This window comes from Boleophthalmus pectinirostris, unplaced genomic scaffold, assembly GCF_026225935.1.
Source record: "Boleophthalmus pectinirostris isolate CB_2022bp ecotype Guang Dong unplaced genomic scaffold, ASM2622593v1 HiC_scaffold_12, whole genome shotgun sequence".
NCBI lineage: Eukaryota > Metazoa > Chordata > Actinopteri > Gobiiformes > Gobiidae > Boleophthalmus > Boleophthalmus pectinirostris.
In genome coordinates, this window is record NW_026571018.1 from 13,062,746 (window position 1) to 13,087,713 (window position 24,968).

At 38.2% G+C, this 24,968-nt stretch overlaps 1 protein-coding gene across 1 annotated transcript in view; it reads right to left on the reverse strand.

Moving 5' to 3' along the window:
- Positions 1–872: 872 nt before the first annotated feature.
- robo4 (roundabout, axon guidance receptor, homolog 4 (Drosophila)) overlaps positions 873–24,968 on the reverse strand; it is a 28,286-nt gene continuing 4,190 nt past the window's right edge. Inside the window, exons 3-19 of the mRNA XM_055149070.1 lie at positions 22,397–22,554; positions 21,335–21,455; positions 19,997–20,135; positions 19,201–19,328; positions 18,817–18,947; positions 17,683–17,914; positions 17,246–17,367; positions 15,874–16,045; positions 14,429–14,629; positions 13,998–14,040; positions 13,781–13,893; positions 11,866–12,168; positions 10,704–10,808; positions 9,522–9,669; positions 7,243–7,464; positions 6,123–6,487; positions 873–2,146 (exon numbers count right to left, since the gene is read on the reverse strand). Of these exons, the coding sequence (XP_055005045.1) occupies positions 1,983–2,146; positions 6,123–6,487; positions 7,243–7,464; positions 9,522–9,669; positions 10,704–10,808; positions 11,866–12,168; positions 13,781–13,893; positions 13,998–14,040; positions 14,429–14,629; positions 15,874–16,045; positions 17,246–17,367; positions 17,683–17,914; positions 18,817–18,947; positions 19,201–19,328; positions 19,997–20,135; positions 21,335–21,455; positions 22,397–22,554 (2,867 nt within the window). The 3' untranslated portion in view covers positions 873–1,982. The remainder of the gene's footprint in view (positions 2,147–6,122; positions 6,488–7,242; positions 7,465–9,521; positions 9,670–10,703; positions 10,809–11,865; positions 12,169–13,780; positions 13,894–13,997; positions 14,041–14,428; positions 14,630–15,873; positions 16,046–17,245; positions 17,368–17,682; positions 17,915–18,816; positions 18,948–19,200; positions 19,329–19,996; positions 20,136–21,334; positions 21,456–22,396; positions 22,555–24,968) is intronic.

The window sequence follows — 24,968 nt, forward strand, 5'->3', positions numbered from 1 at the left end:
ATTTATAAATTTCACTTGTGATTAACGGCGAAGTACACTACCAGTCAAAAGTTTGGACACACCTTCTCATTAAATCCTTTTTTGTTTTTGTTTACCACTTTCAATATTGCAGCTTCATACAGAAAACATCAAATATATGAAGCAAGATACAGCATCTATTAATCAAAATCAACTTTCCCCTCACCATTTACCCACTTGAAGTTGTATTTGAATGATTTGTGGATGTTTGTGTGACCTTTAATCACTGAAAAAACAGATCTGATTGGATGTCCGTGTTTGACCCTGGCTCCAGGCGCAGCGGAGGGTGTGGTGACCGGACTGATCTCCCTTTGTATAAAAAATACTGAGCGATATCATTCTGGATTTGTCAGGCGACTGCATTCCACATGTGTTCACTCACAGATTTGACGATTTCAGTGAGAATCTACAGTGTTATATAGCAGGGATGGGCAATTATTTTTCCATGGGGCCACATGAGAAACAGAAAATACTGTGGAGCGCCGGGCCAAAATGCTCAATTCTGCATAATATTAATTGTATTTCTTTATAAAAAGCAGTAAATAGCATTGTTTTGACGAGCTGGTAAGACTACACTGGAAAAAACTATATCTAGGTAAGTTAAAATGGCTTAAAGAACATTTTACTTTATTTGAGTCGATTCAACTTGACAAGTAAAATCCTTTCTTCTTCTTAGTTTAAGCGTAGCAAGATGTATTTTCATATTTTAAGTACAAAAAGTATTTGTGTCAAGTGAAATTTACTCAAATCATGATCAAACTTTCTTAATTCAAGTCATCTCAGCTTGACTAGATTTTGTTTTTTGCAGTGTGATAAGAGTTTGTTATGACTAAGCAATAAAAAAGTGAGGCTGCCTTAAAAAAATAATTAAAAAAACACCTCTGAATTAAAAGCAATGCAGCTTTAGTCCAGGCATGAGGTAAAATTATAAAATATGTTTATTTTGTATTTCCAAATGAGCTTAAACGGGCTGGTTAGAGTCAAAAAAAAAAAAAAAGGGCAGTATGTGGCCCCGGAGCTGAACAATGCCCAGGTCTGTGGTATATAGCCATGAAAATAAACATTGCCTGAAAAAGTGTGTCCTAAACACAGACTGTATAAAAGTGGACTAAAGGAGTGTGTCTGGCTCCAGTCAAATGAAGCTCATGAGGCAAGCAGTTACAAGAGAGAATGTGGAGTCGAGTTCCATATTAGGAATAGAAATGTATAAACAAACTAAATAATAATGAACATCAGGATCATGTAGCCTGATTCATCAACCGGTTTCACTTTGTGGAAACCATCTGTCCGTTTATTTAACCAATCGCTGCTATTGGTAGTGACATATGTAATGCGCCCCTAACAGAGCTAACTGGTATATTAAGCTTTTCCCAAATCCCGTAGGAAGAAGGGCAATAACATCTTTCCCCTTGTTAAAATTCACAAAAAAATCTCTTTGTTCCGACTTTAAATCCTCGATCTCGGGAATCGTTGCCAACACAGAATGTATGGCTTTGTCTACATCCATCTCGATCACTTTGTTTACTGTTGCGCTGCACCACAAACGGACCCAGTCATGGCTTCACAGCTCTTCGCTGATTGAAGGGTGCAAGGTCTACAAATTCGATTCCTGACCTAGTCACTGGAGAGAAATGAAATGGAGCGGAGGCACTAGGTGGCGCCAGCCTGGCTAAGGATCATGTGGAGTGGGTTAACTTTTTAAGATGAAAATTACAAGGCTCAGTGCAGCAGTTACTGAGAGAAGGGTGAATTTTTTTTTTTTTATGTGTAAAGTCAATTGGAGCCGGAGTCGATGGATCGGAAAGCGCCTCCATCTTCACTTCCTATACTCGAGCAGGTTAGCTATGTCCATTTATATTTAAGGTCTATGGTCCAAACTTTTGCCTGGTAGTGCAGCTTTACTTATTCTTCTTTATAAATTCTTTCACTTGTGATTGATGGTTATGTATGTCTGTATTCCAGTCTTAACAGTCAAATGGTTTGTTGTAGTGGTTCTTGTAGTTTTCCTCCATTTCCTCCATCCACACAGTTTTCCAGTCCCAAGCAGGGTCAAAGTCGCCAAAGGAGTCGCCCTCTAGGTGATAGGAGGGGTACAGCACGCTGAGAGGGGAGGCGGGCGGGGAGAAATCTGAAAAAGTAAAATGGTCAAATGTAAGTTTCAAATGGATTTACATGGATTTTTAAAGCAGCCTGACTAAATGTATATGAAATAGTTTAACAATAAAACTAGTGGAATTAAAAACATCACAAAAGAGTCACATTTAATTTAAAAGGCTCATATTATGCCATTTTCTGCTCTATGTTATAATGTTGTTTCCGCATCACAAACATACCTGGAGTTGTGTTTTGTTTCATTCACACGTTTAACACACAAATCCTGCATATTTAGGCTAAGTTCTTCTTCTCAAATAGAAAGAAAGTGCTCCACTGTGTTTTGAAACTCCATACACCTTCACTAGAATCATTTGGATCATTTCAGCCCTGGTGGTGGACGTTTTAAGACGATAAAAGTTCAAACATACAGAATATCTCAGTCTATCTCCATTATTAACAACACCCAGAACTGCTTTACAAGAAAAACAAATTTGGAAAGCGCTTTGATCAACTTGTCTGTCACGAAAACTATCCTACAAAAACAAAAAAAATGCCAATTTAAATTATGTTTTTTATCCTGACAGCAATTTTCAAAGCCCTTCCAAAGTGTCTGAGAAGTCGTTTATAATTTATGATCGGGCAAGACAGTCAATTAACAGCGGTGCATAAAACAAGATCTGGTATCTTTTAGCTTCGAGCAGACGAAGGCTACTTTTTTTCACTTCTTACCAATGTCAAAGTGAGTTTAATTTGATTTATAGTCCAGAGGCAGAAGAGGAGGACATTGTAGCCTAATATTTACAGACAGTATGAAATGAATGGATGTCTTAAGGTGGACTGAGAGCGTCTCGAGTGAGTGATGAGGTGACAGTGACAAAGGAAAAGCGTGAGTCATACAGAACCACTTCATTTTCCTGAAAGGTCTTAAGTAATTGTGCAGCGCCGCCTTAAAAACTCTGAAGGATTTTGTGCTAAAACAGTTTCTATGTTAAATACACACCATAAATCTAATTGTTATTTGATTTACAGAGTAATCAGATTATGAACAAATGTTACAGAACAGTTACATCTGATGTGAGCAGTCTGATTTATTTCTGTTGATACTTTGCAGTGACATCATGCTGCGCAGTGTTGGGAAGGTTACGTTTAAAATGTATTCCCCTACAGATTACAGATTACATACCCCAAAATGTAGTTTGTAACATAATCCATTAAATTACTTAAAGTGAGTAACGTAATCTGAATACTTTGGATTACTTGATTTGCTGTAGAGAAGCAAAGACTAGGATATTTTCACAGAAGATGTTTTGTCTGCTAAAAGAAAATAAAAAAGCCCAGACTTTACTTAACCATATTAAAAATATTATTGATAGAAGAGGAGGAGACATGGTCCACACAGCATGATTTAGTCCTGGTAAATCCTGTTTTAGTCCTGTTTTAGTCCTGGTTTAGTCCTGGTTTAGTCCTGGTTTAGTCCTGGTTTAGTCCTGGTTTAGTTCTGGTGTAGACCTGGTGTAGACCTGGTTTTGATTTGGTTTAGATTTGGTTTAGACCTGGTTTAGTCCTGGTTTAGACCTGGTTTAGACCTGGTTTAGACCTGGTTTAGACCTGGTTTTAGTCCTGGTTTAGTCCTGGTTTTAGTCCTTTTTAGTCCTGGTTTTATTCCTGGTTTAACCCAGAATGTTAAAACGGGAAAATACCGCAAAGTGTAAAAAAAAAAAAAAATTGATTTAACAGTTGATTTATGGATGTGATACTAAAAGTCTTTGTTAAACCATTTTTTGTGCAAAGTTCATATGAAACATACACATTTTAATCATCAAAACAGTGAAAATGTCAAATGTGTTGCAAAAACGAGTTTCCTTCCTTTAAACAAGCAAAAAAACTGTAGCGCTGAAAACAAAATAATTTAATAAAATTTACCAAAAAATACTCGTGGTGATACTTTGTTACAGCAGCACCTGATATCGATACTGTATCATCATTAGGGGTCTGTAAAAATATCATAATATCGGTATATTGTATCATTTAATGTGATAATACAGTATCGGTATTGTGTTCTGCTGTATTGATATATCACCAAAAGTATTTTTTGGTGTATTTACAGTGCTACAGTTGCTTGTTTAGAGAAAGGAAACTCGTTTATTCAACACATTTGACATTTTCACTGTTTTGATGATTAAAATATTTGTGTTTCATTAGAATTTTGCACAAAAAGTGGTTTAACAAACACTTTTAGTATCACAGCTATCATTTAGCCATTATTTTTATTGAACCAAATTGAATCCATTTGAAATATATCGTACTGAACTGAAAGTGCACTGTATTAAGATATTGTATCGTATCATGCCCTATGTTTCAAAGTATGTATCTCATCGTCAACTTCTTAATGATACTCAGCCCTAATCATCACATTAAACGATACGATATATCAATATTTTATTATTTTTGCACACCTCTACTTATGACTGTAATTTTATTTGAGAGGGACTTCTTTAACAGCACAAATTAGCTCACCTGTTATAGATCAGTTTTTTATGGTCAAACTGTTACTTGAGTTAGATCATAATAAAAGAGTTTTTTTTTTTTTAAATACAAAGCTTCAGAGAGAGCAGTGCCTCCAGTTAGCTTCAAATCACAGGGAATATTAATGACATCTGCTGCAAAGTATTAATTTGTTCACACCCACGCAGGTTTTGACAAGGAAAGGTGTACAAAAAAGTGTGTGCCACTGTGTCAATATTAAAGATTGAAAGAGTTATTTAATATGAATTGTATTTTGTCTTCCAAATACAACAGTTACTCTAAAAATCTATTGATTAACAGCCACATATTTGAAAATCAGATTTCTCTTGTGCAGGTAAACACAAAAATCAGATCTAATTATTGGGTTATTCTAGTTATCAGATTGTAGTAGGACTAAGGTAAACAGGTCAAAAGAGAGAAACTTGAATGTCTTCTATTGTACAGGAGGTGAATACACAGTACAGTTGTATGGATGTGCAGCGTGACGAGAGCATGGGCAGAGAGCACCATCTAGTGGCCGTATGCAACAGCACCACTCCCACAAATGCAACTGTACATTTCTAGTTGTATGAAAAGCATTATAATCTAGCAGTCACCAAATGGTTGAAAATCATATTGATCAGTGCTTATTGGTTAAAGAAGGAAAAGAAATATACCAAAATGAACTTCACTAAATCCGTAATAAACATTAATGCGTATTGATGTGTACAACTACATCTTGAAACTGTTAAAAAAGTCCCTCTCAAACAACATTTAATTAGTCACTCTGTCTTTTTTGTTGAAAATCAAATGAGTAAATGTGACCATGAAATCTTGTATTGATCACACACTCCTGAAAATGTTTAGTTTAAATCCATTTAGTATTTTTTTCTTGAGTTTTCAGACAATCTTAAAACTTATTTGACAGTGTTTCCTTATGTGTGCATTGTGTCTCCAAGGTAACTGATGAACATTCCTCCAATACACAATAGGGGTGTGCAAAAATACTGAAATATCGATATTGTATCATTTAATGTGATTATACAGTATTGATATCATGGGCTGCTGTATCGATATATCACCAAGAGTATTTTTTGGTATATTTTATTTAAATTATTTTGTTACAGCGCTACAGTTTTGTTGCTTGTTCAGAGGAAGGAAACTCATTTATGCAACACATTTGGCATTTTTATTGCTTTGATGATTAAAATGTTTGTGTTTCATATGAACTTTGCAGAAGAAGTGATTTAACGAAGACTTTTAGTATCACAGCCATGAATTAGCCTTTATTTTTATTGAATCGATTTGAAATATAGCATATCGAATCGAAAGTGCGCTGTATCGAGATATGTATCGTATTGTGGCCTGTGTATCAAAGTATGTATTGTATCAGCAAATTCTGAATGATGCCCCCAGGATACCTGAGCCATGTATCATATTGAACCGTGATGGACCCTATGGGCTTTTAAAAAATTATTCATCTAAAACACTTTTCTCCTCCTCACCTGATAGCGATGCTCCACTCATGCTCTCCGCGGCGGCCGCCACAGCGAGCAGGCGGGCGAAGTGTGCGCTGTCTGTGGTGTAGCAGCTGTCCACAGAGCTGATCAGACTGGTGCGAGCGCTGGTCAGGTCCCGGCCCATGTCCCTGTCCATCATGGAGCTCCAGGTGTTCCACAGAGAGCTGTCCCATTCACTGTAGCAGGAGGAGGGAGAGCTCTGCACCCGCGAGCGTCTCAAGCCAACAGGGGGCGCCTCCGAGTGACCCAGGGTGGAGTACAGGTCCGGCTGAGAGGAGATGGTGCTGCTGAGGAAGCCCAGGCTGTGGGGGAGGGGCTGGGGGAGGGAGGGTCTCTGCTCTGGGAGGAGGCTGAGGAGAGGAGGAGGATGTTTGGGTATTAATAAAAAAAATAATCAACTAATGAACTCCTACCTGTCCAATAATAATGAATATTTGGAATTTGGCAACAACACTGTGTGAGTTTCTATTAAAGCACACTTATTCTGCAAAATCAACTTTTCAGAGCTTTTAACCATGTTATAGCTGTTTCCCTTTCTTATTTATCCTCTCAAAGTTGTATTTGGAGTGATTTGTGTATGTTGCCATAATTTCAAAACGCCATATTGTTTACGCCACTACCCATACATACCCACTGCTCTGCAATTTTATAACACAGTCAGTGAACGTGCGTCTTTTATTAAATTGTTTTAGATGAATATTGTGATTTAATATGTGCAAATTATAACATAATGATCCACGGGTGATTATTACTATATAGAGAACACAAGTACAATGGGCCTTCTTTAAAGGTGGTCTATTGTGAAAATGAAAATATAAGTAAAATCTAGAAACATTATTTTCATAATTCAGCATCAGTGATAATTTTTTGAGACATTATAGCTGGAAAAGTTCGGGGTACGTGATCTGACTAAACTAAACTTAGTAGGTTTACATTGTCTTAAATATGCACTATGTCACTTTTCTGGAGTAGGATCCACCACCAGCGTGTCTCCATGAAAATGTTATTGCGTTACTTGTCCCATAATGTTCCACAGTTCAGCCAGTGATATCACCAGGTCGAGGGCAAATGAATACCTTCCTTCCATATGATGTGTTGTTTTTACCTGCACCTCTCGGGTTTGGGGCTGATCTCCAGGTACTGCGTGGCCTCCTGCGTTGTCCTGGTGACGGGGTCTGGGTGGGGGGCGGTGCAGTACGAGGCGGTGGACTGGCGGCTGTAGTTGGAGACGTTGGTGTTTGGTTTTATGAGGCCGCGGGTCACAGGAGGAGTGTTCACAGACTGAAGCGAGCCCATGTCTCCTGTGAGCTTCGTGGAGTGACTGGAGCTGGAACACAGAGGCAATGTTTGTTATTACACTCTTATTTAAACAAATGTCAAACTACGGCTGCAACCTACAACTATTTTAGTGGTTGATTAGTTTACCAAGATCAAGATGAAGACTTTAAAGGACCCATATCACACAATTTTTCTGATCTACTGCACATCTAAGGCCATTTCTGAAGAGGAACAGGGTGAGAGTGATGTCACCTAATCTGAACCAAATTGAACACCTTTGGGGAATTCTGAAGAGACAAGTTGAGTATCACTCTCCATCCAACATCCAGTCTCCGAAAGAGGTCATTGCTGAATAATGGAAAAAGACTGATTTTGCCAGATGTTGCCAACTTGTTCATTCGATGCCTAGAAGACTTGAAGCCGTCATTAAAAATAATGGAGGCCAAACAAAGTACTAGATGTAGTAGTTTTTGTTGTAGGGTGTAATCATTTTTGCACCATCCTAATTTCCCTAAAACTGAACATTATGTAATCTAAGTTATATTATTAACCTTACTTTTTTGTAAGGCTGTGCAACTAATCGAATTTTGATTGAAATTTCGATTTGTGTGTCAAACGATCTCCAAACTCATATAATCGAGTTGAAAGGATAAAGCTTAACAAAGTTTATTTTGGGATTTTTTTTTTTATATAAAATAAGTATATTTATTTTATTTTTTAAATATAGAGATTGTAGAACAGCTGAATATATAGTTTATTTTGGATACATTTATGTTTTTCTATGCCTTATTTCATGTTCAAATGTACAGTATATTTTATTCATTTTATGTTTTATACATCGCAAAACTGCACCAAGGTACATAGTATTTGTAGCCTATATTTATTTTCAACTTGAAAGTTTTGCATAAATTATCAATAACAAAGTGTATTTTTGAGAGTGAGAAATGCTCAGTAAATGAAATAATCAAGATACTAATGTTTTCCATAATCGAGCAGCCCTAGTTTTTTGTACTAAGTTCTGCAGATGCTGTATTGTACTTAGTCTGTGCACATTTTGCAAATATTTTTTGTGTTCAGTATTTTTATTTTTATTTTTTTTTATGTAAAGTCAATGGGAGTCAGAATCTAGTATTTTTTGTAGGCAGAATAATAAAGGATTACTTAAACATGTCAATGAAACAAAACACAACTCCATGTTTGTTTTTGAGGAGGTAACAGCGTTCTAACACAGATTAAAGCTCACAAGTGTCAATTCTGTGTAATATAGGACCTTTGAAAGTCGGAAAGAAGCAAAAAAAGAATCATGAAAAATTAAGATAGAATCAATATGAGGAAAAACAAACATGATTCATTTTTTGCCAATATCTTCGAGTCCTAACCCACAGAAAGATAGTTTTAGGGGATTTTCTATTCATATTAAAGTCCCAGTCTTTTGAAAATGCAGCACTGTACATTGTTGGGGAATGAGCGGATGGGGCAGATGTTGATTTGGTGCTTAGCCTTGCCTCTCTAACCTTACATCCTGATGGCACACACACAGCATCCTGTTGAACTGTCTGTTTAAAACATGAAACAATGACATTCAGTTCCCAAAGGAAGGATATTTACTTTATGTAAGGAACAGGAAATTATAATGTCTACTTCAAAAACAGCCTCTGACCAGGTGGTGACTGCCCTACATCTGTGTAATATTAATTTAAACAAAGATTATAATGTGTAAATTGAAATCCCAACTCCTGTATGATTAGAATAAATAAAAAAATATAAATAAAAAGCATTCTAAGGAAGCAGTAGGAAGCAAAAAGTTGAAGAGAAAGTACGTATTTCAATCAGCCAACCCAAGAAATAAATCTGCTTTCCGATCACACTCTAAAATGAAATAAAAATGTCACTGGCTTGTCTCCAGGGAAATGTTATTGCTTTGCCTGGAAATAATCCACAGTACGGTAAAAAAACAAAACAAATCTATCTCTACAGAAATCAACAGTTCGTGCCACCCATAAAAAATACATGCAAGATACCGTAGATAGTTTAATGCCATACTGTGGGACAAAACAATCTCCATGGAAACAGGCAGCCACCAAAAAGTTACACAATTAAACGTACCCTTCGTCTGAGGAGAGGCTGCGGGTCTCTGTTGTGTTCTCGATGGGCAGAGGAGGAGGAGGCGGCAGCATGTCCACCAGGTGCAGCGAAGCAGTGTAATGTAACAGGCGAGGGCAAGGGGGCGCTCTCACTGGGTCTGAGTGTTCACCTGAACATCAACAACAAGATATTGAAGGAGTAGTGTGTAGCATGCACTTTTACAGGTACTACAAGTACAATCACTACTGAACCTGATAACCTGCATATAAAGGAAACACACAAGTTTTTGTTTTTCATTCTCGGTATCTGAACAGGGCAAGTCTCATGTGAATTCCAGAATTCTGTCACTGAGCTGAAGCAGCTGCACTAGCACAGATTCATGATTGACTGAAGGAGCTGGGGTTTAGTTAGTGATGGTTCAGATCAGAGAAAGTCTTTATAGCTTTAAACCAACTGGATTTCAGCATCAAATCTGGCAACCAAAATGAGAGAGGAGACTCATTCTGCTTTCTGGTCAGGCCAAGGAGAGACTTAGCCAGGCTGGCGCCACCTAGTGCATCCGCTCAATTTAATTTCTCTCCAGCGACTAGATCAGGAATCAGAATACACTAGACGGTTTGCAAGAACCCCCGAAGTTGTAGACTTCCAATCAGACCGGCCAATCAGTGAAGAGCTGAACCAGCCCGAGTTGCGACAGCAGACGGCATACACTATCCTCCTTTGGACTTCCTTTGTCAAATACAAACTTAGCATTTTTTATTGCCCCTTTAATTTGCAAGTTCATCTTGCAGAGACAACACTGAGAGTTTCGGTGCATTACATAAGTCACGACCAAACAGCAGCGATTGGTTAAATTACAAAAGCACCTGCCTATCGTCAACCGAACGAATCCTAAAGCTGTGAGGGCAGACGGTTTCCACAAAGTGAAAACAGCTGATGAATCAGGAGAGACCAGCCCCTTTACAGTAAGAATACACGTTAATTAAGGTACTTCTAAGAAATACAAACACATGTAATTGCACCTTTAAACTGAAAAAGTACAAGTACAAACTATTTACAAGAACAGGGAAGCATACAGAAAGGGAAAACTAATGTAATGCACTAAACTGTATAATATCTATTTATTATTACTGTAATAAACCAATTTATAAAGCCAATATTGCCATTATTAGTTACATAATACAAGTGTAAAACTGTCCTTACTGTGCTTGGCTGCTGGCCCTTGGCTCTGTCTCTGTTTGTAGGCGTCAGAGGAACAGATTTCAGCCTTAGAGGAGAGCAGAGGGACACTGTTCACTGCCTGCAGGTCTGTGAGAAACAGCACAAACAAATGGAAATATTTATTTTCTTAATAATTCAAATTTACATATTATTTATTCAGGATATTTTGGTGTAAGCCATGTGTAGTTATGAAAACAGTGGTACAAATCCAATGAAAATAAAATGACAATCATACACATTGGTTTGTCATAAAATCTTTTAATTTATTATTCATAATATTGCCCTTAAACACACACAAAAAATGCTTATGTTAAAGAGAAGTCAGGCTATTCAGGATTTTTTTTTAATACTTTTGAACATTTAAGATCCTGACAGGTATATTTTGGGTTGGAACTTTCCATTTCTATTTTCCAAAACAAAAACATGCACAATAGGTAAAATCCACCAGTTAAAGCAGATCTGTTCTCCCTGCTCCTAATGTTAAGGTGAAGCTTTTTTGTCACCAGATTGAAAATTTGTCCTCTGCATTTGACCCTTTCTTTAATGTCGCAGGGACAGTCAGACACTCATCTCCAGATCTTGAGCCAGTCTTGGTCAGGACTTAGCTGGGGTTTGGGTCAAATGGGTCAAATGCAGAGGATAGATTTCTTTACAGGTGGCAATAAATTGCACCTTACTTAGCACCCTCGGCTGGAAGCAGTTAAGGGCCGTTTCACTGAGGCTTAAAAATTCAAGATGTGTCTTAAATGGAAAACAACAGATGGGGCCTATTTACAATGTGTGTGGACTTGCCCAAAAATCTCCAAAATCTGGTTGTGTAAAACTAAATTATTATTTTTGGCATGAAAATGTGAGCTATTTAACTGGATAAATGAGAAACGCCAACTGTCACCCAGTGGTATGAAGACATTTTTGGTGGTATAAAGACATTTTTAGAGTTTTACCCAAGTTTTACCCAAGGAAAAAACTCAAAAAAATCAAAAGGTTATGATATTTTTATGCAACTCTGGCTTAAAAATTTTACTACTAGCAAAGTATCAAAATATAAGTAATTATCAGTGTGACCCAAGACTCTAGGTATGTTTTTAGTTTAGTTTAGTTAAGTTACCCTGTTATAACATGCTTAAAAACTTTAAAATTGCACCTTGCTTGCTGTGGTTGACCCCCATCCTCGGCTGTGGGCGTATACCCTGTTTCCATGGTAACGCCTCACGGGTACAGATCGGCGAGCCCTTGGAGACGGGCTGGGTGAAGATCTTGATCGTCTCCGTGCCCTGGTCGCTGTGGTGATTGTGGGGCATTTTGGGACATTTTCCGGGGCTGTTAAAGGTTTTTAAATTTCTGCCGCTCAAATCCACGTAAAAAGTTCCGTAAACGCCACAGCTGTCCGTTACTATGGGAACAGAGTCGGCGCTGGTGGAGTCTTTCGAGGAGGAGGCAGGGAGACCTAAAAAAGAAATAAAACAGAAAAGTCCAGGTCAGCAAACATCATTTTAAAAAGGCACTGTACCTGATATTTACCATCTTAAAAAACAGAAGTAGTTCATTTGAAACAGTATCCTAATTATTAATGTTGTAGTCAAGAAAGACCGTTCTAATCGAGACCAAGAACTATCAGAGACCACAGGATCCCAAGACCAGGACAAGACCAAGACCTCAGAGAGTCGAGACCGAGACAAGACCAAGACATTTAAAAGGTCGAAACTGAGACACGACCGAGACCACAGCCCCTCGAGACCAAACCAAGACCATCTTTGTCATTTCCTACATTTATTTCTATTTCAGTACATATATACACATATATGTTTTTTTTTATAAATCTATCTCCATTTGATCTAGTTAATGTTCATTTAGGCTTAAAATAGGCCAAGCAAACTGTGCTGTACTTAAATGCCCCTTTTCGTGACATTTACAGTTACATTATCTTACTAATTTTGCACTGATATTTAGCAGCCTCTGCACATTCACCGGTAGCCAGGCTGGTGCCACCTAGTGCCTCCATTCAATTTCATTTCTTTCCAGCGACTAGGTCAGGAATCAGAACACCCCGGAAGTGCAAGTTCGGACACCAGCCAATCAGCGAAGAGTGATATATTCTGTGTTGCCAACGATTCCCGAGATCAAGGATTTAAAGCTGGAATAAAGAGAATGTTTGGTGAATTTAATCAAGGGGAAAGATGTTATTGCCCTTCTTCCTACGGGATTTGGGAAAAGCTTAATATACCAGTTAGCCCCGTTAGTGGTACATTACATACGTCATGACGAAATAGCAGCAATTGGTTAAATGATAAAAAGTACCCACCTACTGTCGAGCAAACAAAATCTAAGGCTGCGAGGTCAGACAGTTTATACGAAGTAAAATCGGCTGATGAATCAGACTAATTCACCAGCCATAATGAAATACGAAATACGAGTGTCAGACCTTGAGTCGGAGACAAGATCAAGGCCAAGCAACATCAAGACCGAGACAAGATCGAGTGCAAATGCGTTTGAGTTCAAGACGAGAACAAGACCAAGAAAAAAGTGGTCTCGAGGCTGGTCTCAAGTACTACGACACTACTAATTATACATTGTGATGAGTTTCTAAGGCTATTTCCCAACATTCAGAGGGCTGAGACAAGTTTTTTGATCACAGTAATTACAACTGCAACTGCAACTTTATGTATAACGCACATTAAAAACCAACATGAACTGCTACAGAAAATAACTATTTAAAACAATAAAAACATCAGAATCTAAATGAAAAACAAATCTGGTAAAATGTCAACATCTCAAACTGTGTCAAAGTGCATTTTTAAAGAAGAGATTTAAAAAGAAGTACAGATGAGGCCTGTTTTCTTTGCCCAGAAGGAGGGTCTTAGGACAGGGGATCATTTGCTTGTTTTTCTATGAATGTTGGTTTAGTCTGTTGGACTTTCTAACTTTCTTTTGGTTAAATCATTGATCTTGTTTAGCCCTAGGAGCAGACAGTTGTTGTGATTTTAGGCTTTACAAAAACAAACTGAACTGAAAACTGACATTAAACTCAAAACTCTTTGTTAAAATTCAGCTTTACTCACTGGCACTTTTGAGTTTTGGGTTCTTCTGGCTCTGGGCCCACAGGTCTTGGTATTCATTAAAGTGTCCCTGTCTCCATCCTCCTGCGATCCACGGAGAGTCTGGGGCTGCCATTCTGAACAAAACAACAACAAAATATTAAAATAAAAATATAAATTTAAATATTTATAACTGTATAACAAATTTACCAGTTTAAAATTCAGTTTCGGTTTTATTTACCTGTGTTTTATTATTAAATCTTCGCCAGCTAGTCTATGTAAACCTGTGAGGAAAAAAACAAACAACAATAATTTGCATTTAACAAACCAGAAATGATAAAGAATTACATGTGGATATATATATAAAAAAAAATGTTATACTGGAGATATAATGAACAAATAGAATAAAGACTCTATTGTCTATTATGAAAAATTAAAAAAAAATACTGAAATGTCTAGTGTAATCCAACTTGCAAACATTTCTACACGTTTGTGGTTAACTTTATCTCTATTCTTATTTTGTGGTAGAACAACCTTAACCAGGCAATTTAGTACATTTCTGTTTATTTTTAGTACATATCTGATTGTCTAAATATTATTATAAAGATAATACAAAAACACAACAATAACATAAATCAAGGTATTAACTTCCTGTCAGTATTATGAACCTGCCTTTGCGTTTGCCGTGCATAGGTATGAGCTGGCCCGTCCTGCTGTGTCGTCTGTACAGGCACACAGCTGCAAGCATGAGGATACACCACAAGAGGGCGCCAATGCTGCCGATCACCACAGGGTCACGGAGCAGAGCGAGGACTGAACGAGCTTCTTTTGTGTTCTTTTCCTCATTTTCAGCAGAACGTCCAACAGGGGGGTCTAAAGACAAATGGAAAGTAAATATGAAGGGTATAGAAAGGCTGACAAAATGTTCACTTAGAAGTTAGCATGGAAATTAAGTTCTGTTCACAGAAACATCATGAAAATATTAGGACTAAGCAAAGACTATTCTTGGAACTAAACCTGGACTAGAACAGTACTAAACCAGGTCTACATTAAGACTAAACTGAGTTCAAACCCAAGTCAAACAAGGATTAGTGTGAATGTACCATTAGCTGCAGTCTAGAAAATAAAACATTTTTAAATAATTATAGAAATGTTGAGTATGCCACTTATTTTTAGAAAACAACCTCAAAGTTGCAATAGAGAATTCTTGCAGTTTAAGATATGAAATGTTCTTGTGGTCTATCAGATAAAATGCAAATATACTGTTATGATTGTTTCTCAAACTTTGGTACTGTGGCGGGGGCCAGAGTCCTGCACCAGGTCAGATGCACTATGCACCTTGTTCGGTACCAGGTCGGTACTATTTGCGAGTACCCAACAGTTTGCATTGGGTACCCACAAATAGTTGCTGAAACTGGCAGGTTTTAATGTTCTGGAAGTTTACGGGCAGGTATGCAGGCGGGTAGTGATTATACACAGGCAGGTCAGGTGAATTAAATGAAAGACGAACGGGAGAAAAATACCTGACATGCATCCAGGACGTCCGTTGCCCTGGAAACAAATGCCATTTCCCATCTTTTCCTGGAATGATGGACCAGGCTGAGAGTGACTTTAGTGTATTTATTGCATAAAACCCATCAGCGGAAGTGATCAGCTTGGCAGCTGCGCTCCTGGTTTACTCCTGGTTTAGACCTGGTTAAGTCCTGGCGATCAGCTCTACAGTTATGGCGTGTATATATTTATAATCCGCTAATGACACGGCATAGGTTCAGTCCTGGTTTAGTCCTGGTTTAGTCCTGGACTATTGGGCCGTCAGACTAATGGGCATGGGCGGGTAACGGGTGGAATGTTAAGGATAGGGGCAGGTGCAGATTTAACTCTGATATAATCACAGGTTAACAGGCAGGCGTGATGCTGTACTGCGTGGGTGCGGTCGGGTGCGGGTCTTCAAAAATGGGCCCATGCAGGACTCTGGCGGGGCCCTCTGCAGCTTGGTTACTTGTTTTTTACTTTGTTTATCATTATTTAGAACTATTTTATCTGTAGTTTAGTCATAAATGAGCAGCTTAATTACTGTGTCTGAGTAAAGTTGTACACATTTGGGATAGTTGACTCACTGATGACAAAGCCCTGGGGGTCACTGAGCACGCCAACCCCCGCCCCGTTCACCGCGGCGATGCTGACCCAGTACTTGGTCCCAGCTCTGAGGCCTGAGATCTGCAGTTGGTGTCGGCTGCTGTCCACGGTCCAGTTCTGGTACTGCTGCTGCTCTGAGTCCACACACCAAACCTACAACAGGAAAGAGCTTACAAACATGCTTCAACAAACAGAGGGGATTTCACAATCAGGATGTAAAGTAAAAGTAAGAAATTAAATAAGGAAGTAAAAAATAATCCCAATCATGTTGGTTGTTGTAAAGCCAAACATCATTGCACTGGACAATGCTTTTTCACATTAAAAACCATAAACAGTCTATACTAAAAACAAACACAATATCTTGGCAAATTAATTTATTATACAATTTATTTATTAATTTGTCCAGAGACACAAACTTTTGCCTATTAATCTTCATTAATAGAAAAACTCAGGGAAACTTTATGGTTGTCCTGCATTAAATGTTTGGCAAAGACTGAGGCACTGAATTAATCTCTTGTCTTTCTTCTTGTTTTTAATGTTTAGATAAACCTAACAGAGTCCTGCAAGGGTCCATTTTTGGAGACCCACACCCGCACAGTACAGCACCACATCCAACCGTAAATCCGTGATTATATATTATATATATTATACAGTTAAACCCACAGCCACCCAGACCCATTAACATTCCACCCGTTACCCGCTTGTGCCCGTGATAAATCACACACAAATTAAAAGCTTTCTAACTGAAGCACCCATCAGAATATGAACTGAAAAGTTACAACTTCAAGACGCAGCTCAACTGAGGAGAAGAAACCTGATCAAGATGCCGGACTTTTGTGCCACACATGCCACGGACTGAACCAGGACTAATCCAGGACTAATCCAGGACTGAACCAGGAGGACTAAACTAGGACTGAACTATGACTAAAACCGGACTAAAACAGGACTCACTGTCGGGACGGCCTCGGAGGTGCGCCCGCGTAGACTGTCGAGTGACCGCAGGCAAAAGGGCAGGCGCAGAGCTCTGTGTCTCACGGAGGTAAGTGCAGCTGTCGCGTGATCGCGCTTTGCGGACACCCTGCTCCGCGGGCTCAGGGTTCTCAGTCCTGGTTTAGAGCTCGTTTAGATTGGGTTTACTCCTGGTTTAGTCCTGACCCACCCGTGTCTAATTACTACCCGCCAGAACGTTAAAACCCGCCCGTTTCAGCAACTATTTGCCCGTACCCGTCACTGTTTATTTGTTTGTGTACAGCACTTTGGTTGACTGTGTGGCTTTAAAGTGCTCTAGAAATAAAGCTGAATTGAATAAATTGGTTTGCAAGTAAAAGTAGGTAAACAAGGTAAAAGTTTCACCTGATAACCCTGTATGATTCCATTGTGTGTGTCGTGTGGCGGGGCCGTCCAGCTCAGACTGACTGTGTTATTCTGCTCATGGTTCACAGTGAGAGACACGTCCAACGGAGACGCACTGGGCACTGTCACAAAAAAGAAACACATGACCAGTGTAATGATGCATATTAAATTATCAGCTTATGTTTGATTAAACATTTATCAGTTTATCGCTATGATATCCATCTGGAGTTTCTGATTACTCAACCAATTTAAGAAAAAAGAATATTTAAGAAAATCCTTTATTTATTCATTTATAATTCATTCATAACTGTATTTAGTTATTTCTCACAGGAGGGGAAAATTACTGCTACTTTTCAATTTGCTCACAAGGAAAAAATATACCTTATACCTTGAAACAAACTATAAATACTGTATTATTGTTATAGCTGAAGCCGGACCTGTCTCTGGGACTCTGAGGTGGCGTGTGTTGCTCTCTCTCCCGTACAGGTTGTTCCCAAACGGTCGCACTTTAAACTCATATTTGAATCCTCTTTTCAGTGGTCCGATCTGAGCCTGGAACCCGGGCATCAGGACCTTCTTGGCCGCCCAATCAGAGGAGGCGGGCAGAAGAGAGCGATAGAGAACCTCAAACCCGTCCAAGAAGTGAGGCTGAGAGGAGAAGGACTGCAACTGAGGGAGAAAAAAACATAAAAATATGATACAGACAGGGCTGAAACCAACTATTATTTTAGTTTAATTAGTGATTATTGTTGCCATTAGTCGACTAGTCAAGCCATTATTTCTATTGTAAGTTGAGACTTAAAGGGCCCATATTTTGTTATTTTATTATCTATGTTATAAGGTTGTTTCCTCATCAAAAATATACTTGGGATGTAATGATATCCAAATCTCTCAGATATGCATATGCAATCTATCACCATATGCATCTCACGGTATGATATCTATTGCGATATTTTGGAGAGGCTATTATAATTGTAGATGGACACTTTTTTTGCTTTTAAAATACCTTGACAAGATTTTGGTGTGAATTATTTCTGTCATAATCCAAAAAATTTAAGTAAAAAACCATATTTCTTCATGTTGTTTGCACTGAAATGAATCATGGGATATGTAGTTCTCTTTGTTTATCAGCTCTTACTACTATAAAACCATGCATTTAAGCAAAGGAGCTTATAATTCGATATATTGTGACAGCTCTCAATTTTATTGTGAGACTTTTGACAATACGATATCACAATACTTTGGTTGTTACATCCTGCTTTGTGTTGCATTTTTTTGTATGAAAAGCACTCTATAAATAAAGTTTGATTGATTAATCCCTACTTAGAGAATATAATGTGGTAATACAGGAAGCGCTCCACTGTGTTTTTAAACTCCATACACCTTCACTAGAATCATTTAGATAAGTTCAACCCTTGCAAAGATAAATAAGGTAGCTGTTAACTTGAAAACTACATGACGTAGTAGCAAACTTTTAACATGGCTTAAAGCTCACAAAGAGTCAATTTTGTATAATATAGGACTTTTCAAAACTGAATGTATGAATGTTGTGTTATGGTTAGAGCTCTCACCCTCCATTGCACGAGGGACTTGTTGGATCCAGCGGCCAGAATGGACACACTCTCCAGGATGACGCGCAGAGACGACAGCTCCTTATGGAAGTCCTTCAGTGTGGAGTTTGTGGGCTCTGGTGCCAAATAACCTTCATGGGAGAACAAAAATAATAAATTCAACATCAAAGAGGCACTAAGTAAGTCTTCTTGTGGAGTTTCAGCCATCTGTTTGTCTAAATGGAGGTTTGTATTGATATTTATATTGACATCAGCAGCAAAGTATCAAAATAAAACAACATCAAACACAGAACCATAGAAAAGGTGGTTGGGTTCTACTTCAGAGCACTGTTTGATAATTTAATGAGAAATTCAACTACATTTTAAAGAGTTGAAGTCAAATACCTTGTACAGTGAGCTGTGCACTGGCAGTGACCACCCCAGCGTCGTTGACAGCGGTGCAGGTGTACCTCCCTGCGTCCTGGGCCGTCACGTAGTGGATCTGAAGGCTCTGTTCAGGGTTCACCAAGTATCTGTGGAAAAAAAAAAAGAGACATCTGTAAATTGGTGGTTCTGATCTGGTAAAATGCAATAATGTCATTCAAGAGTCTGTTTTCTCTATTAATTATATTACATTTTTAAAATAAATATTGAGAAAAGACACACATAAGTTAAACCTGATCATTTCTTTTAGGGTTCTTTTACACTTCTCATGGTTTAAGCCTTGTGTAGTCCAGGATTAGTTGCAGGTTTAGTCCTAGTTTAGTCACAATCTTGATGAAGTGTGAACCCATCTTTAAGAATTAGATTCTGAACACTATTTTACAGCAAAAGTTTGCAACGAAATATTAACAATACTATTTTATTTACTAACATCTCCGTTACATATTGTAGATGTATTGAAAGTTCAATACATCTACAGTTTGTTTTTTTTTGCAAAATTAGGATGTTAAGTTTATCGTCTAGAATTTGAAATTACAGTATAAAGAGCTGAGTAAAAAGAAACTGAGCAGAAATAACTAGTCTAATCTTCCAAACAACAGTATAAAGTCATATTTCTGTATTTTTCTAGTCAATATTATGGTCCCCAACCTCAACCTCAAAGCACACAGGCACATTTTATCACAATCCTGATGCATTGTTAAAATAAAAGCTACATAAAAACAGCCACATAATGAACATAATGGCCCAGACAGAGTACCTTCCATTGGGCAGAGGCCCCTGGTCCCTGCTCCACATAACGACAGGTGCAGGGTCTCCTTTGGCCTGACAGGTGAAGTGGGCCGACTCTCCCATCCTCACAGAGACGTTCTGAGGCCTCTGCAGCAGCACTGGCTTCTCTACAACAAAACACAGAACACTACTTTATTTATGGGTGTATTTGTCAGGGACCACGCACATCAGTGTAGGGCTGCAACAAACAAGTATTTCATTATAAAACAGTCAGATTTTTTTAAAATTAGTGATCAGAGAAAGATTTTGATCAGTGAAGATTTTGTAAAGACATTTTTATCATCAAACTTTTATTATAGACTCTTGGTCCAGAGTTAAAAAAGCCACACAACAAACAAACAAACAAACCAAATAATAGTTGGAATATGTGTGTAAAGATTTTCTAGGGATATAATAACTGAAATATCATGAAAGTTTTCACAATAATATCGTGGACCATCACAATATATCAAATTACAAGTCTCTTTGCTTAAATTAAGCGTTTGGTGCAGCTATAGCCAAAACAAAAGACAGAGGGAACTACATAGACCATGATCCTTTGCTCCATTTCAGTGTAGACTACAAGAAGAAATAACAGTTCTAAGCACTTTTAAGTCTTAGTTCTTTGGATTAAGTCTTGTCAAGGCATTTTAAGAGGAAAAAATAGCATAGTAACAGTTTTGTTAGCTCCACAAAATATCGCAATAAATATAGTAGTAATAATACTGTAATTATACTGTAAGATGTATATCGAGAAAATATCGTACCGAGAGATTTGGATATCGTTACATCTCTAATCGTGAGCCTCACCACCATATCGTGAGCTTTCCCACGATATCGCAATAAATATCGTAACCTGAAGTTCATACCATGATGATACTGTATCGTGAGACTTGGATATCGTTACACCCCTACTATTTTCTGATCTATAATGTTTCCTCATCAAAAACACACCCCATGTTTTCTTTCGTTTCATTCACAAATGTTTAAAACACAAATCCTGCATATTTAGGCTTTTTCGCTTAAACAGAAAACTCACTCCACCGTCTGATGTCATGTGGTAATCCAGGAAGTGCTTCACTATGTTTTTAAACCTATACTGCATTAATATTTGCCCCTGAATTGCCCATCTGTTAACTTGAAAATTACAGGTTCATGACATCACAAGGTGGAACAGAGCATTTTGAGCTTAACCTAATAAGAAAAGATCACGCAGACATGTTGTAATGAACAGAAGCCACAGTTATAGTAGTTCAGTTTGTTTTTACTATGGACCATGAGTCTGCAATAAAAACATTATTTATTTATTGTCAAACTTTAGTCTTACCAAGCACAGTGAGGCGGGCGGCCCTGCTCTCTCTCACTCCCACTGTGTTACTGGCCACGCACACGTACGCCCCCGAGTGGCTCCTGTCTGCAGGGGCGATGATGAGCTTTCCACTCAGCTCCTGCACACGAGCAAAGACCATCAACACTGAATCAAACACCAACAGATTACTAAACACATACAAATAACTACTTTCACTCATGGTTGGACAGAGCATCACAGAATATGAATGCTTAATTTAACCAGGACAGCCTTTTGAGGGACTAATTAATCAAAGTTTAATCAGATACATTAAATTGCCTTTAGTTCTTAATTGTCAATTACAGCATGGACTTTATAACTGAGAGGACTACAGCCAGAAATCTGTCAGTAAAAGCTCATGGTTTGGAGCAGAGTATTCAGGTATTTCCAAAAAAAAGCATAATTAAAAAATCGAAAACGTAAATAATCTGAAAGTATGGGGGCAAGAAATGTTAATGTTCAAATGACTTAAAGTTGTTGAACAATTAACGGTGCACTATGCAACTTTTCTGGGAAAGGGGGCTGCCCAATGTTTGTCTCTATGGAGATGTTATTGCTTTGTTTAGAAAGTTCCAGTATGCTATTAAATTTATCTTTCTTTACGAGGATAATTAGTTAATGCCAACAGACTGAGTTACAGATCAGATTTGTGGACAGAGGACCCCATTCACAATAAGAATGCATGTTTTTCAATGTTTTTTTTTTTTGAGTAATAAAAACACCTGTAATTGAATAAATGCAAGATAGATAAGTTTATTGTCATACTGTGGAACATTTCAGGCCAAACTATAACATCGGACCTTACCAGAAAGTTGCACAGTGCACTTTTAAAGCTTTTGTGTCTTGAATGCTCATCGAACAAGAGTATTTTTATTTCAAAATAATATCACTAAGGTAGATGTGAATAGTATGGTGTGAGAAAACTGCTCTAAAGTTATTCAGCTAAACGTAACCGAGTAAATGTAAGTCAAAACTATCCAACCCTGAGGAATTTTTGACCAAAAAACTGAAACAATCCACTCTTTTAGCTCTTGTTCTTACAGTGTAGTGCTGGTCGGTCTTGTTGATAGGCAGACCGTCTCTCCTCCAGTACACATTGGGCTCGGGGTGACCCTGAGGAGGGCCACAGTTCAGAACAGCCACCTCTCCCTCCGCCACCACCACGTCACTGGGCTGCACGCTGAACTCCTCCTGCAACGCTGGAACAGAGATTCATATTAGAGTGGATGTGACCAAACTCTGGATGAAATAGCAAACAAGTGACAATACGATTTTGTTCTCCTTGTTCACCTGTAGCATTGTTCAGAGCTTTACTAAAAAAAGTAATGTCACTAAAACTCACAAATTTCTAGTTTCTTAAAGGTCATATATTATTGGCTCGTCAGTTTTAAGCCACGTTAGACTGTTTTTAACTCAACAAAAACATACACTACCAGTCAAAAGTTTTATAACACCCCAATTTTTCATTTTTTTACTGTTTATTGTTTACTGTTGACCAAAATGTTTTCTAAACTTTTGATTCATGAAAGTGTCCACCTTTGGCAGATATAACAGCTGAACACACTCGTTCATTTTACAACAAAAATATTCTTCAGAAAGTTCTTCCCAAGTCTGTTGCAGAAGTTTCCACAAATGTGTGACACTTGTAGGTTTCTTGGCTTTCACTCTTCTGTCCAGTTCATCCCAAAACCAGCTCGATGGGGTTTAAGGCTGGAGACTGTGCTGGCCACCATGTTTTCCAGCTCACCATCTTGTTCCTTTTTCCTGAGCTTGGACTTGTGTTTTGTTATCTTTATTTTTAACCTCTGTTTGTTCAGTTCTTACCTTTGTATCATTTCAAGCTCTTCATTGGACTTGCACGACTTGAATTGCAATAAACAACTGGGAAAGATTAGGGTGTTCTAAAACTTTTGACCGGTAGTGTACCTACAGTTGTGTTTCGTTTCATTCACACATGTTTGAGTAATCCTTTATTATTAGTCTGTCTACATCTCCAAATATCAAAATGCTCTGTTCCACCTTGTGATGTTATGAAGCTTTTATTCAGTAGAGATCAGCAATTCCAGGTCTGAAATCATCCAAATGATTCTAGTGAATGTGCATAGGGTTTAAAAACACAATGGAGCACTTCCTGTATAATCACATGACATCACAAGGTGGAACAGAGTGTTGTGTGATTGAAACAAAACAGAATTCCAGGTATGTTTGTGATGAGGAAACAGAATTATAACATAAGACCAGATCAGAATAAGACCAACAAGTAAGAACGTGCCTGAAGTACTAAAACCGTTTGGTGCCTTGAATTTGTGTGAGTATACTCCAAGCCCATGTCCATGGCTCTAGGCCCTGTGTGCTCAGACTGACTGGGGGTCTGACAGATCAACAGTGAGCGTCTGTGGTCAATTAACACCAGAGTTAGACCTCCTCCTGTTCATAAACACTGGGACTGCAGCCTCTGTAAACACCTCCTGTAGAGCTCTCCATGTCAATATCAACTGATTCTTTCATTGTTTGTTTTTTTCACCTGAGAAAAAGATAAACAAAAAAAATGCAGTAACTAGAAAACATAATACCTTTACTTTGAGGTTGAGGTTTAGAGATTTTAAATTTAATAAAATGTCTTATTTTAGTCATAATTTAGTCCTGTTTTGATCACAGTATAGTTTTTACATATTGATTTGAGCAAAGTTTGAAAAGTAAACAAAGATATTTACATTTGCGACAGTGGATTTCAATAACATCACTGTAATGTAGAGTTCAGGGTAGAATGCCTAAAAGCGACTATTATTGACAAAATGTATTTTCACAGCAGTAACAGTGCAACAAGTGAAAAATTATGCAATGCGGTCTTTCCGCCTTGTAAAAAGTCTGATCTCATTAAAACTCAGAATGTGATGTGTGCGTGAGTGCTGGTGGTGGCCGATGGTGCAGATTGGTAGCCTCATTTATGCCAGTTTGCCTCAGGGCAGCTGTGACTATTGACTACTTGGGGTGAAATGGTACATGTATGTATGCCGAACCGTTTCGGTACGGGATGTTCGGTTTGGTGCGGGGCAGTGGTCGAGTGAATTTGCGCAATTTGTGTGTGTTTACATTCCACCACTACATGTGCAGCTCCACATAGACGGCTCAGCTCTTTAATATTCAAGAGGGAACTCGTCTGTGACTGGAGTGGCAGTGTTTCCTGCAGCACTTTATAGTTAGGGCGGCCGCCTTGAAAACAATTGCTCCCTGACCTAACTACATCCCTCCAAACAATTCTCACAAAACTACAGTTGTCTCGCCCCGGTCCTCAATTTCGCCTTTCACCAGCATGGAATCTACGAATCTCTGAGTGTCATGAAAGGCAGTGGATTATTATTATTATTAGAAGAACATTAAAATGGAAACAAATCAGCAGCAGCGGCAGAGCTGCTCGGGTCATTATACATTTATCACACTTTACTGTCAGAGTACTCTGGAATAAACACTAAATTTCGTATTAAACTGAAAATTCCATGTGTGACGACAGAATCCTGTATTAACGTCTGTGGGGTTTTAATTGCTAACATACAACATATAAAATTGTTGTTTGTTTTGAAAATGCTATATTTACCAAAAACAAATAAAAAGT